General features: G+C 39.2%; 2 protein-coding genes across 2 annotated transcripts in view; one reads left to right on the forward strand and one right to left on the reverse strand.

The window, feature by feature from the left end:
• The window catches only part of LOC107699227 (neutral amino acid transporter B(0)-like), a 12,052-nt gene extending 3,651 nt beyond the window's left edge, over positions 1-8,401 (forward strand). Inside the window, exons 2-8 of the mRNA XM_016500427.1 lie at positions 4,110-4,152; positions 4,249-4,317; positions 4,518-4,684; positions 4,782-5,015; positions 5,256-5,450; positions 5,539-5,673; positions 6,803-8,401. Of these exons, the coding sequence (XP_016355913.1) occupies positions 4,110-4,152; positions 4,249-4,317; positions 4,518-4,684; positions 4,782-5,015; positions 5,256-5,450; positions 5,539-5,673; positions 6,803-7,037 (1,078 nt within the window). The 3' untranslated portion in view covers positions 7,038-8,401. The remainder of the gene's footprint in view (positions 1-4,109; positions 4,153-4,248; positions 4,318-4,517; positions 4,685-4,781; positions 5,016-5,255; positions 5,451-5,538; positions 5,674-6,802) is intronic.
• Positions 8,402-9,965: 1,564 nt separating this feature from the next.
• On the reverse strand, positions 9,966-12,799 carry LOC107699218 (fukutin-related protein-like). Its single transcript, XM_016500413.1, has 2 exons — positions 12,639-12,799; positions 9,966-12,239 (listed from the first exon to the last, which is right to left on the reverse strand). Exon 2 carries the CDS (start codon positions 11,905-11,907, stop codon positions 10,297-10,299), a length of 1,611 nt encoding a protein of 536 aa, XP_016355899.1. The 5' UTR covers positions 11,908-12,239; positions 12,639-12,799; the 3' UTR covers positions 9,966-10,296.
• Positions 12,800-13,017: the final 218 nt, after the last annotated feature.

Here is a 13,017-nt window from a genome sequence, read left to right on the forward strand (position 1 = left end):
CTATCCCAGCCTCAGCGCACGCTAAGCCGGGGCTTCGGCTCACGCTAGCCCGGCCTCAGCTCACTCTATCCTGGTCTCAGTGCACGCTAAGCCGGGGCTTCCGCTCACACTAGGCCGCTGTGTTTTTCGTTGTTAAAGCGAAACTACTTTGTTTGGCACACAAAAAGTATTCTCCTAGCTTCGTATAATTACGGTTTATGTCACATGGATTATTTTACCGATCTCCTTGCTACGTTTCTGGACTTGGGAACATTTCAGTTGCGTTGCTGTCTATGGGAGGGTCAGACAGCTCTCAGATTCCATCAAAAATATCTTAATTTGTGTTCCGAAGATGAACGAAGGTCTTACGAGTTTGAAACGACATGAGGGTGTGTAATTAATGACAGAATTTTCATTTTTGGGTGAAGTAAGTTAATTCTGAAGTAAGTTATTTTTAAAATGAGTTGCAGTTTACGTAAATTAGGTGGTTTTGTTCCATAATTAGAATCCTAATTTAAAGCCAAACTGAAACATTTGTAATGTTTCTTCTTTGGCTGTGTCTCCAGGAGAAGTCAATGAGGCGGCTTATGCCTGCCACATGAGGGCAACACACGTGCAAACACATGCAGACATGCACAATAGAAGCAGGGTTAATTAGGCAGCTGATGTGGCTTGTGTCATCCATCTAAAGGGGGTTCTCTCTTGGGGTCTCACCGTGACTAAATCCTGCCACACGATCACAAGGACCACTGTGGAGCCTTGCTAATTTCACACTCTGGCAAGCACGCAGTTGGATGGTCTTTCTATAGAAAGTCTACATACAGCGGGCTCTGGCATGTATATTACGTTTGCATTGACTTAATGTATGTTTAGTTAACTCTCTCACATTAGATTTTTCTGTTTCTACAAGTTTAGACTTGCTGTTATCTGAAGTTGCATTGCCTTATCAGGTTCAGTGCTATGGAAGGACCCCTGACAACAACAAAATTTTTGGAACAAACCCTCCTTGCCTTGTTACACAAAATATATAATTTATCTTAAAGGTTTAGTGAGTCTTGTTGTTGCAAACCCTCATGACCTTCTTTTTTTGTAGATCACAAAAGACGTTTTGAAGAATGTTCATGCTACTTTTTTTTTTTCTCTATACAGTTAAAGTGAAAAGCACTATAATAATGTTTCAACACCACTCATGCACTACATTTGACATCTTTCAAGCTATACTGATTGGTATATGTGTGGAACAGACTAATATTTAAGGCGCTTCGCTGAAAATCTTGCTTTACAGCTTGTGATCACCATTCACTTTCATTGTATAAAAAAAGAGCATCTTGGACATTCTGCTAAATTTATTTTTTTTTGCTTTACTGAAGAAAGGCAGTCAGATGAGTTCAGAATGACATGAGGGTCAGTAAATGATTTCTGGGTAAATTGTTACTTTAATGAATTAGCATGTGCTTTGTGTACAATCCGTGCGAAACCCACAATTTCCCCAATCATGGCCTTTTTTGTGTAAACTTTGTGAAAGTTTATTTTAGACAGGGCAAAGTCAGAGTGTAGGTACATTTGCCTGTTAATAGTTACTTTTAATATGTCAACAAACACTGAACTTAGGATAAATCTTTGACGAAAGCTTTGGTAGGGTGTGTGGAGCGCCACGTTTCAAGGAGGTCCTGTTTGACATGTCTCACTATTTACACACCTACGTAGAAAACAGGAACTTCGATCACAACTTAAAGCCATACTTGGAATGCATTGAGTCATGAAATTGTCATTGTGTGGTATTAGTAGTTGTAAATGTTGGATAAAATGCTCGGCCCATCAGCTGGATTTGAATGTGATGCTTTGAAAACCAGTGACAACATTTGAATGTGTCAATAATGACATGTTTCAATGGCATGCACTGGTTTTACTAGTGTTGCTATGCTGGTTTCGCATGTATCTTCAGTTCTAACTTACCTCAATGTTCAGACGAAGGGAATTTGAGAAGAGAACGACCACTGGCATTGGTTTTTGGCAGTGACCTGCTGTCTGGGATGCAGCCTGTTGCACAGCACAGCAATTTTAAGGCTGTTCTTCCCTCGGTTTTCCAGTCTCATCTTGCTCCAGCTGCACTATTTTATAAATATAATAGTCTCTTTACACCTTCCAGGCTTCTTTAGATGTTAGCGGGAATGATTGCGATGTATTGGAAAGCTCCCTATGGGCAACAGATTCCAGACGTTTTCAGAATCCGGCCTGTAATGGCGCTTTTTTTTGGAAATGTAACTCAAGCACAGCTGCTTTTGTGATTTTACTTGGAGAAAGGGTGGCACACAGGATTTATACCAGGGATTATAACTCCATCAGATTGAAGACTTCCTTGTTTTTTTGTATGCACACCATATTAAGGTCAGGGATGCTGGGATATTCCTGAATAAATGTCTGCATTTGTCATTAATCCTCACCTCCAGGCAGGTCCTAGTGCCTATCTCCATTGGAGGGAATGGGGTTATAGGGATAGAGGAGGTAATGTGTGGAACTGGGATTAGTGGAGGGATATAATCGGACTAAATTCTTTAAGTTATTTCCACATGAGGCACCTCGTGAGGCCAGGCCGCTCAGTGATTGGCTGCTGAGGACTCTTCACTGATTTTAGTGCCAGTGGACTAAATCTGTGAAGAGTAGAATTGGATCTTTGTTCTCTCACTACCTTGTTCTGGACAGTGTTTGCCAAAGCATACTTTAGTTGTTATTGGGGATGTAACGATATAAAAATCTCACGATAAGATAATACCTCAATATGAAGTCCACGGTACAATATTTATTGCGATTATTAAAAAAATGAAGACTTGGGGGGAAAAAAAAGAAAATTTTGTACATTTTAAAGTTAAATTCTTCTATCTATTGCACTTTGAGAGTACAAAATTAAGAGCTCCAACCCATGTTCTTAACTAAGAAAACCTTTTAGGGACTCAACCCTCTTTTTAGTTGCGATATACTGTCTCAGTCTAAATTACATTCAGACTTGTGTTTTTGGAAGCCAAACAAATGAGAATATATAATAATAATAATAATTTTACAGTATATTTAGACAGTAATAGCCATATACTGTAAAACAATTGCACTGTAAAATAAATGAAAATGAATATTTCATTGTTATATTATTTTTGCTTTACACTACAGTAGGGAAATTACAATACTACTTTCCCATTTTCTACACTTGAAAGAGATATTTTGAATTTGGACTGCAGTAACGTTACCTATTTAAACCACTAGCTTTAATTTTGACGGAAAACTCCAGTTTCAGTGAAAACAGGCTTACAAAAACGCATCTCACTACAAATCTAGTGAGATGCTGTAATCATATGCCCATTAAAATGTTGGGAATTACGCAAATGTGAAAATAAAGCATAACTGGTGGCCGGTGCGTTCCCAAATGCCCGATAAACTCCCAGCACATGAAAAAAAAAGTTAATTGCATTCACTGTGAACAGAGCCATTCTGTGGCGAGGAAAACACCAGATCATGAGCTGAACGAAATGCGCGCTTCACTTTGAAACACACAGCGAAAAAAGACTTGATAAAGGGATTAAGCCATATTGTGCTTTTGGTTTTAGTTCGTTTGACAGATGCCAAAGCATAATGGCCCAAAACACAACTTTTAAAGACCTTTTATTTCAGAATAAGCAGTTTAAATGTACTTAAAAAAAAAAAAAAAAACTAACGCTATACCACAATATTGATAATACTGTTACATCCCTAGTTTTAATGTGAATGCTTTGCATGTGTCCACACAGCCAAACTTCCAAAGTGTACTCCGTTTGATAGTGTGCGAGCACATGCGTTTGATGCAAACGCACTAGAAAGTTTCAACCTTGTCCACTGTGTCTACGTTATTTCTCTTCAGAAGTTAAAATAAAAATGTCTTTGTACTCGTTTAAACTGAACTTGTGAATATCTTTAACCCACTAACACGGTTTCTAAGTCTGTTTCTTTTTTGACTGTGAAACATGTGGACAGACTTCTTAGTAATAACTTCTGAAGTTAACTATTTGGGTTTTGTTCAGTGTAATGGACTAATTCGTTAGTCGAAGTCTGATTTGAGAGTTTATCAGACATACAGATAACTCCTCCCTGTCGTCTTCTTTCAGAAACATCTTCCCGTCGAACCTGGTAGCAGCTGCATTTCAGTCGGTGGGTTTAACAAGCATTTGTTTAAACTTTTGGTTTTATGTTTTATATGTGATGTGTGATTATTAGGTTATTCTAAACATTTCTTCTCCTTCACAGTATGCCACTGGTTACAAGATTAAAAATATGACCAGCTCGACCAACTTGACCACCTTCACTGTGGAAAAGGTACCAAGTCCCAGATATAATACCTTCAGAGAATTTTCTTGAAAGTCCAGATTTCTATAAATACATGTATAATGTAGGAATTTATTATTACAGTATACTAGTCTAATTATAATGTAATAAATGTATGTATGAAATATGAGTGGTTTAATAATATTTCTTTTTTTTTATGTGAATTCAGTCATTTTTATTTTTGTGGTTAGACTCCAGTTGGCAAAGAAGTGGATGGAATGAACATCCTGGGTCTCATCGTTTTTGCCATGGCGTTTGGTGTGGCCTTGAGGAAACTTGGAGAGGAAGGAGAGATCCTTATCAAGTTCTTCAACTCTTTCAATGAGGCCACCATGGTGCTGGTCTCCTGGATCATGTGGTAAGGGAACATCATGTGCTTTTTCCAGTGTTTGAATTGTGGTGTCCTATGCATTCGTCTCTTCACTTCCATTCCATGTACTTTTTGTTTTCTACAGGTATGCACCACTGGGTATTATGTTCCTGGTTGCTGCTAAGATTGTAGAAATGGAGGATGTTGGCTTGCTGTTCGCCAGCCTGGGGAAGTACATTGCCTGCTGCGTCATTGGCCATGCCATCCATGGTCTCCTTGTCCTCCCGCTCATTTACTTTGTAATTACACGGAAAAACCCATACACTTTCTTGCTGGGATTGGTCACCGCTTTGGCCACTGCCTTTGGAACGTCCTCTAGGTAAATGATTGCAGCTATTTACACTCTTAAAAACAAAGGTTCTTTATTGGCATCTATGGTTCCATGAAGAACATTTAACATCCAGGGAACATTTCCATTGCACAAACAGTTCTTTATAGTGGAAAGAGGTTCTTTAGATTATTAAAATATTCTTTACATTAAGATAAAATGGAAGATTTATTAAAAGAATTTTGCAAATGCATAATTAAGCAGGAAATAACCATCAGATTTTCTCATCAGCTCTGCCACGTTGCCCCTTATGATGAAATGTGTGGAGGAGAACAACGGTGTGTCCAAGCACATCAGCCGCTTCATCCTGCCCATCGGAGCGACCGTCAACATGGACGGAGCCGCCTGCTTCCAGTGCGTAGCTGCGGTGTTCATCGCTCAGCTGAACGGAATCCCACTGAACTTCGTCCAGGTCATCACCATCCTGTGAGTTCATTGGATGACGTTCATCCACCTCCATACTCTGCTGTGATTGGAAGACGTTGGCTTTGACTGACTTTTTATCTGTCTGTAGTGTGACTGCGACGGCGTCTAGTGTGGGTGCTGCTGGGATCCCTGCTGGAGGGGTGCTGACGCTGGCCATCATTTTGGAGTCAATAGGCCTGCCCACCAACGATCTGTCCCTCATCTTGGCTGTGGACTGGCTTGTGTGAGTATCTGGTTTAGATGTTTTGTGAGCCAAAGAGAAAGATGGTAAAGCTGGAGTTTGGATAGTAGGGGGGTGGGGGCATAAATAGAAAAAGACTAATTAATTCTGATGGTTTTGACTTGTAAGTTGACAGTTTAATTTGAATAAATACATTTTCATTTCAGTAATATAGTATTTTATTATTAAAGAAAATTACTGGAAATTAAAATATAAAGTCAATATATAATTGAAACAATAAAATAATTAAATAATGTCAATACAACAAATAGTGCATGCTTGTACAAATACTTAAATATTCTATAATAATATAATATAGTATATAGTACTAATTATTATTATTATGAAGTATTTGAAATAAATAGCAGTCGAGGATAAGGTGATTGTATTTTAATATGTATGTATTCATGTTATTTCTTATAAAATTAGATAACTTAAAAATTTTTAGGAAATTAAGAGTGATCGAGGATAAGATGATTGTGTGTGTGTATGTGTGTGTATATATATGTGTATATATATATATATATATATATATATATATATATATACTGTATATACACACACTCGTGTTCTTCGTGACAAAAACAGCCCTCGTGTGATATTGCTCTCACTGCTTGTGTGATATCGCTTATCATATGATATAAATATGAGACAAAAACTCATACAGGGACATTTTTTAGCCCCAATATCTTGAATTTTTAGGGCATAACTGTATTTATGGAGTTGCATATTGCATCATATGATGCATCTTGCATCATATTTGTCAGCAGTCAATTGTATGAAATGTAAGATGACGCACAGGTCTGAGTGCGGGGCCAGTGCGCTAACATATATACATTCACATATATATGTATATGTAATGACTTATAAAATTAATAAACTTAAACAAATTTAATATGATGAGATGATTGTATTTTAGTAATTATTTTAATAATTATATATATATTATTCATCTGATATCTTATAAAATTAGATAACTGTATTGCATTTGAAGTATTTGCACAAACAAATTTGAAATCAAGAGTAGTCGAGGATAATTGTCTTTTTTATTGCTACTTGTATCAATTTCATGTCCTCATTATTTTTGTACAGTGAAGATAATTTTTCTTTTCTGTCTTTTTTCTTCATTTAGCGACCGCACTTGCACGGTCATCAATGTTGAAGGCGACGCCTATGGAGCAGGTCTTCTGCAGTATTTCGTGGACCGCACTTCCAGTAAAGAGGGGGCGGAGCTAAATAAAGTGCGAGTGGAGGAAGAAGACCCCGCCTTCAGGCCAGAAAGTTCTCCGCTCATCGAAAAAGAGGGAAACCTTGAATTGGAAGAGGTCGCTGGACCGAAACCCTGTGAAAAGGAGTCTGTCATGTAGACTTGCACAATATTTCAACACACTTTCCTTCCCGACCTGTCTGATCTCACTAAATCAATCTCTGCATCCACACAGTGACCGTGAGAGAGATACAGGTTTAGATTAAGACAGGACAAAGACTACATCCTTTTGACCCTCCTCTATGCCCAGCTCTTTATGAAAGGAGTCTGCCAAAACGTATGCACATTTAGATGGAAAAATGCTTGAACAATTATTTATTAGATGCTGGTCAGACATTTTTGATTTTTTCTCTTTTTATATTTGCTTTACTCCTTTTATATAAAAAAAAAAACTCAGTCCGGCCTTTTAAAATAATCTATTTATATTACTATATTATTACACATGCCCTAATAGTTCTGATTATATGCTATTGAGTTAAACCTCAGAACACCTTTTTCATGCAAAACATCTCCTAAAAAGCCAAAGCATCCGCAGAATCGGCTTTATGGTCCGTTATGCTGAAATACCTCATTCATGCTGATTCCCTTTATACCACCTCAGGCTCCTCAGATGTAGGTCCATCTAACAGGTGCTAATACCTTCACTAAACTTGCTACTAGAGGAGCCAAAAGAATGGTGTAGGAAGCCTGACTGACAGTCAAGAAACAACATCTTACCTTCTGCGTCTTTGTCTTTATGCAGTTACTATTAGATTTCACGGCAGGCTCTTTGGGGTCAAGTTGTATCCTAAGGTCAGACAGGAACGTAAGCACAATGATATATGGGTCATATTCTGTTAACACCATTAACTGGTGAATGTTTAACTGTAATCAGTAGTTGAACTGGATTATTTATTCAGTTTATATATATATATATATATATATATATAACCTAAACACACCAGCAGAAGGAAGGTATCGGGCGACAGGGTGAGAGACAATTGCCATTGTACTGTGTGTTGACCAAATGTTTGTCACAGTGATGAGAAGAAAGACTTAATAGCCCATTTTTGTAGAAATCAGTTTGACTTCTAGTTGATCGATGAAAGGTTAAATCTGACCAAAGAAACATTTCTAATTTTTTATATTAATTTAACAACATATATTCTTAAAATATGGGGTTTTGGTGCGTGTAATCTGCATAATTAACGGTCTCTCATTTCTGTTCTGTTTTATGCTCAAGTTGTATTTCAAATCACAGGTGTATTATTTCAAATCTCACAGATGTTCTGCATGACTGACATCACTCCTTTAAAAGCCAGTACTGTAAAGGCTTCTCATTCCAGGCGGCTGTAGCGTAGTCTGTGTGCGAGTTTAATGCGTGGTTGTGTCATAAATGGGCTGCTTGATGCCAAAGAGTACGGTTAAGAAAACTAGTGAATGTACTCCACACAGACTGTAGAATAAAGTCTTTTTTTAAATAAATCAGCAGTAATGTTCTCTTTATTATGAATTCAAGTTGCTAAAATGAGGTACACATTGAGTCCCAGAAGATTTTGTAACTAGGATAACTGAACCACTTGTTTGGTTATCATATTTATATCATGTTTATTATACAGCTCTCTGGTGTACTGTCTGGTTAATTGTGGCCTTCTGTGCTTGGACATTTTGTATAATGGTTGCTGGTTTCTTACATAGCTGTGCTAGTTTCACATCTCATATTGCGCAATATTCAACTCTAACTGAAATGTTACGACTCAAATTAAGTCAGTGCGTTCATTTATTTGGTAAGAGGCCGTTTAATAAGCAAGATAATGTATAGTCAGCAGTTAGTATTGCAAAATACACGCCTTTAGGGCGATGCAAGACTTAGTTTCACAAGATACCAGCAGACCTTATCAGATCCTGAAGACTTAAAATGCACCTCTGTAAACAAAAGCCACTTTTTTAGGGAGGCTTTGAAGGTTTGTGCAGTAATGATACTGTACAAACTGGGTAGCATTGCAGTAACAAAGTCCAGCATGTTTGAAGACTTCATGTCCTGTTGCGCCACCTTGTGGTTTATTCAACATTTTACTGTAATATTTACAATAAAAACTCTCAAAGTAATTCTGTGTGATGGTTTATTTCCAGACATCTGAAATACACTGAAATATTAAGTCTCAGTTTGGAGTTATGCTGTTTGTTAAATATTTGGTGGTCATAATGACCATTTACATAATGAACATTACATAGTATATTTGTGAACCACCAAGACAAAACAAAAAACTAAACAAAAATGAGTTACATTAAAACAAAATTGAGGTCAAACAGTCGACAGTCAAAACAATTCAAAACATCAAAAGTACAGTTATTATCATGCAACATGGTGAAAATATTAATAAAGTGAATGTGCATAAAACAGTAGCTTCTTTTCACTGGCTTTTTTTATGTAACCTTTTCCATTTACAACCATTTACACAGGAAAACCATTTCAGATTAAAAAAAAAAAAAAAAACTTGTTAAAAGGTCATTACAGCCTCTTTCAACATCAGCGTACACCAGTGTCACCACGTCAACAAAAACATCCTACACTCTACAAAGTTCATGGTGGTATAATAATGACCATTAAGTTGAAAAGCAGTGAAGTCCTTTCAAGGTTTTAATGAGCTGCCTGGGTTGTTAACTGAATGATTCACTTGTGGACCTACAAACATGAATCAGATTTCCATATGCCAGCACTTACTGTAAATGATGCACTAATGCAATAAGCGATATAGGCTCTTTAAAACTGGTGTTTGTCTGGCAATCAGTTAAAAAATCTAACGTTTGTTCAGTGTTTAATTGGGTTGCACTTTATTTTAAGGTGTCCTTGTTACAGTGTAATTACACATTTAAGTACCGTGCAATATTAACAACATGTACTTACTATATGGTTAGGTTTAGGATTTGGCTTAGGGTTACTTGCATGTAATTATGCATAATGTATTGTTATTATAATAGTAGGTACATGTAACATGGACACCTTAAAATAAAATGTTACCTTTAATAGCTACAGAAACTGATATATTGATGTTCATGTATTACAAAAAAAAAAAAAAAAAGATTTGACCGTTGTTTGTGAATTCCTGGGATGCTGCAGTGTGAAATATTACAGCCTTAGATTTTAGAACTTTTATTACCATTGTTACATACAGTATATTTAGACTACTTTTGGGACTCATGACTCCCCAAACCACAACACACATACAATAAATAAAATCGGCAAGAAATGCGAACGTTCAAGCGATCGGACACAGTTCAAAACCTTCAGTCTGATAGTAATACTCTACAAAGTTTAAAATGTCAGAAATGCAACAAATGCAGTGTTGAGGAATTGTGGCACATCGAGTTACTGCTTGTTATGGTCCTAACGTGCGACTCCTGTCCAGTCTTTTCTTGGCAGGGTTCGGATACTGGGGGTTCTCAATAACCCCTTCCCCAAACTTGAGTTCCAAGAAGGCACGGTGGTTGTTCGGACCATAAGCGGTGATGCCGGCGAACTGCATTGGCACCAGGGGTTGCAAAAAATGCTCTGGGAACTCCACGTCTTGTTTGTGCTCGGTCCAAGTGTCCCTGGTCATAACTCCATTGCGGGGGTAGAAGGGCCACAAGTCCACATGCAAATGGTTGGCTTCACTATACTGCACACGATAGAAGTCACCCTCGACCGCTCGCTCCCACACGTAGCCATTAGCATCCACCAGTGAGCCGGAGTCCAGGTTCTTTAGGTAGTCACAATTCGGAATGTCCTCCAAGTAGATGCCTAAATCCACGTCGTAGTCCCATGGGATTATATCCTGGTGTCGGGCTGCTCCCAACAAGGAACCCCCTTCCAGCCAGTAACGCACACCAGAGCTTTCCAAGATATTGATAACATACTTAGTGGTCTCTCGTAGGGAGCGCATACAGCAAGGAGGAGTCCAGCGCTCTAGGTAGAGGTATTCCGGTGTATCGTCACGCACTGTGCCGAAACATCGCGCGGTCTCTTTACTGCAGCCAAACCACTGATCCCGACCATCAGGCAGCACCACGCGCTTCAGCCCGAAGCTACGCATGAGGTGATTGGTGGCGTCTTTCAGGCGACTGTCCGCCTTCCACTGGTTGTGCGCTGAGATAAACAGCGGGCGATGACTTGCAGAGAACGAAGGTCCCTCAAGAAGCTTGACCTTCCAACCGCGCAGAGAAGTTTGGATGAACAAGGAAGACATGAGGGGGCGCCCTAAGGGAACCGAGAGATTGAAGAGGTCCTCGGTGCGGATAAGAACCACGGCGTCTCCCTGCAGGGCTGTGCAGACGCTGCCGCTGCTCCCTGAGGCCGCAGGGGTGTAGGTCGCGGTCCATTCCCGCAGATTCACCCGAAGGTGCAGGCACTGCACTGCCGAGCGGGTCAGCACGGGGGCGGCAACGAGTCGGACCGGCCCGTCACCTTCCCCTTCCAGTTCCCGAATGAGACGCTCGATTTGTCGGCCGTGGTCCAGCTCGACGCCATCTGGAACTAACAAAACAAACTCCGTCTGCACATTGAACTCGGGACGGTGAGTTTGTGGAGGCTGGTCAGGGCTCGGCGACAACACCAGGAGCCGGGCTCCCTCTGGAAGCGCCAGAGGAGGGTACGGTGGACTTTCGGCTACAGCGAGGAAGGGCAACTCTGGTCTCTGGCGCAAAAAGGAGCGTGCAACATCACCAACGTAGTTTTCAAAGTCTTCAAATTCAAGAACAAGGATCGTGACACGTGGACCACGCATGTTGCCCTCAAGGCCTCCCATTTTGGCGCCTCCAACAATGCTTCCACCTACCAGATTACCCATAGCTCCCAGTCCTGCCACAGGCAGAGAGGCTTTCTTTAAGCCTTTACTTTGTTCCCGACGCTTCTCCATCATCTGCTGCTGGGCCCGTGAGACATAATATAGGATGAGCAAATTCAAAATTATTGCTCCTGTTAACAGAGCCTGGCAAAAACTGATACGCATTATGGCTCTTGTGGTTAAACACTTTTATGATGCATACAGTAAGTGAAATCTCAAATAGAAAGAGGACAGAAAATCTTGACTCTTATAACCTGTCCGAATTCCTGAAATCTTGAACATTATCATTCTGGTCTGGCCAAAAAAAGCAAAGTGGAAAGCGTTTGGTAGCTGAATATTTGATGAAGCATCTTCTTTGACCAGATCAGTTTCTGCTGATGTCTTCCTGATGTGTCAGCTGATCCCATCCAGGAAAAAAGACTGACGGACATATTCCATATTAGACCCTTTAGTTGTGCCTTTAGTTCACTGCAGTCCATAAATAAAAAAAAAAAACGCTAAACATGGAGACAAAACAAAGAACATTTTAATAAACAAATGAACTTTGAGCTCTTCAATGTACAAGGTCATTGTTTGGGAAATTCAGATCAAGTTTGTATTGCAAAAAGCCTATTAGTCATCACTACTAAGCCTAGCCAACAAAGATGACCAAGAAATATTTAAAGAGATGTTCCAAACTGCTGTCCCAATTAAAGATGAGCTGTAGATTTGAGCATTTGAGAAATCATTTGATCACTTGAGACAGTTCCTCCAAATATAGAACATGCATGCAAAATGAAACCCAAACAAGCCTACAACCATCGATTCACGCAGCCTCTGATCTTGAAAGCATGCACACACAATGACACGCATCTTCATTATGCAAAACGGTAGAAATCACGATTGTAAGAACTAACATTTTAAGGCTGATTCAACATTTTCCTCATCAGCACATTGTTTGCACGGTATTCCTGCTATTCTTCCCCATGATTAATTCGGAAATGAGCAAAGGAAGCCCGAGAGAAGACCACAATGTAGCAGGAAGCTCGCACAACTGGGTCGCCTCGATCAATCCCATAGAAATAGAACGAGCGGGTAGAATGACAGGTAACGTGAAACTTCCCTTCTCACATGGGCGGGGCTTAGCTGTAACAGGATGGGTTTAAAAATATTTTTATTTTTAACGCTTCACTACTGTGTATTTTTTACTTCAGTGTAATCTGTACGCAAGATTATTAGTTATTTTATTAAGTGTGGAAATATTTTATATATTTATTTGATGTAACATTGATTTAA

The sequence above is a fragment of the Sinocyclocheilus anshuiensis genome, unplaced genomic scaffold (assembly GCF_001515605.1).
Source record: "Sinocyclocheilus anshuiensis isolate Anshui unplaced genomic scaffold, SAMN03320099.WGS_v1.1 scaffold242, whole genome shotgun sequence".
NCBI lineage: Eukaryota > Metazoa > Chordata > Actinopteri > Cypriniformes > Cyprinidae > Sinocyclocheilus > Sinocyclocheilus anshuiensis.

Coding starts and splice junctions, on each gene's coding strand:
- LOC107699218 (XM_016500413.1), bottom strand. CDS start 11,907: ATGCGTATCAGTTTTTGCCAGGCTCTGTTAACAGGAGCAATAATTTTG.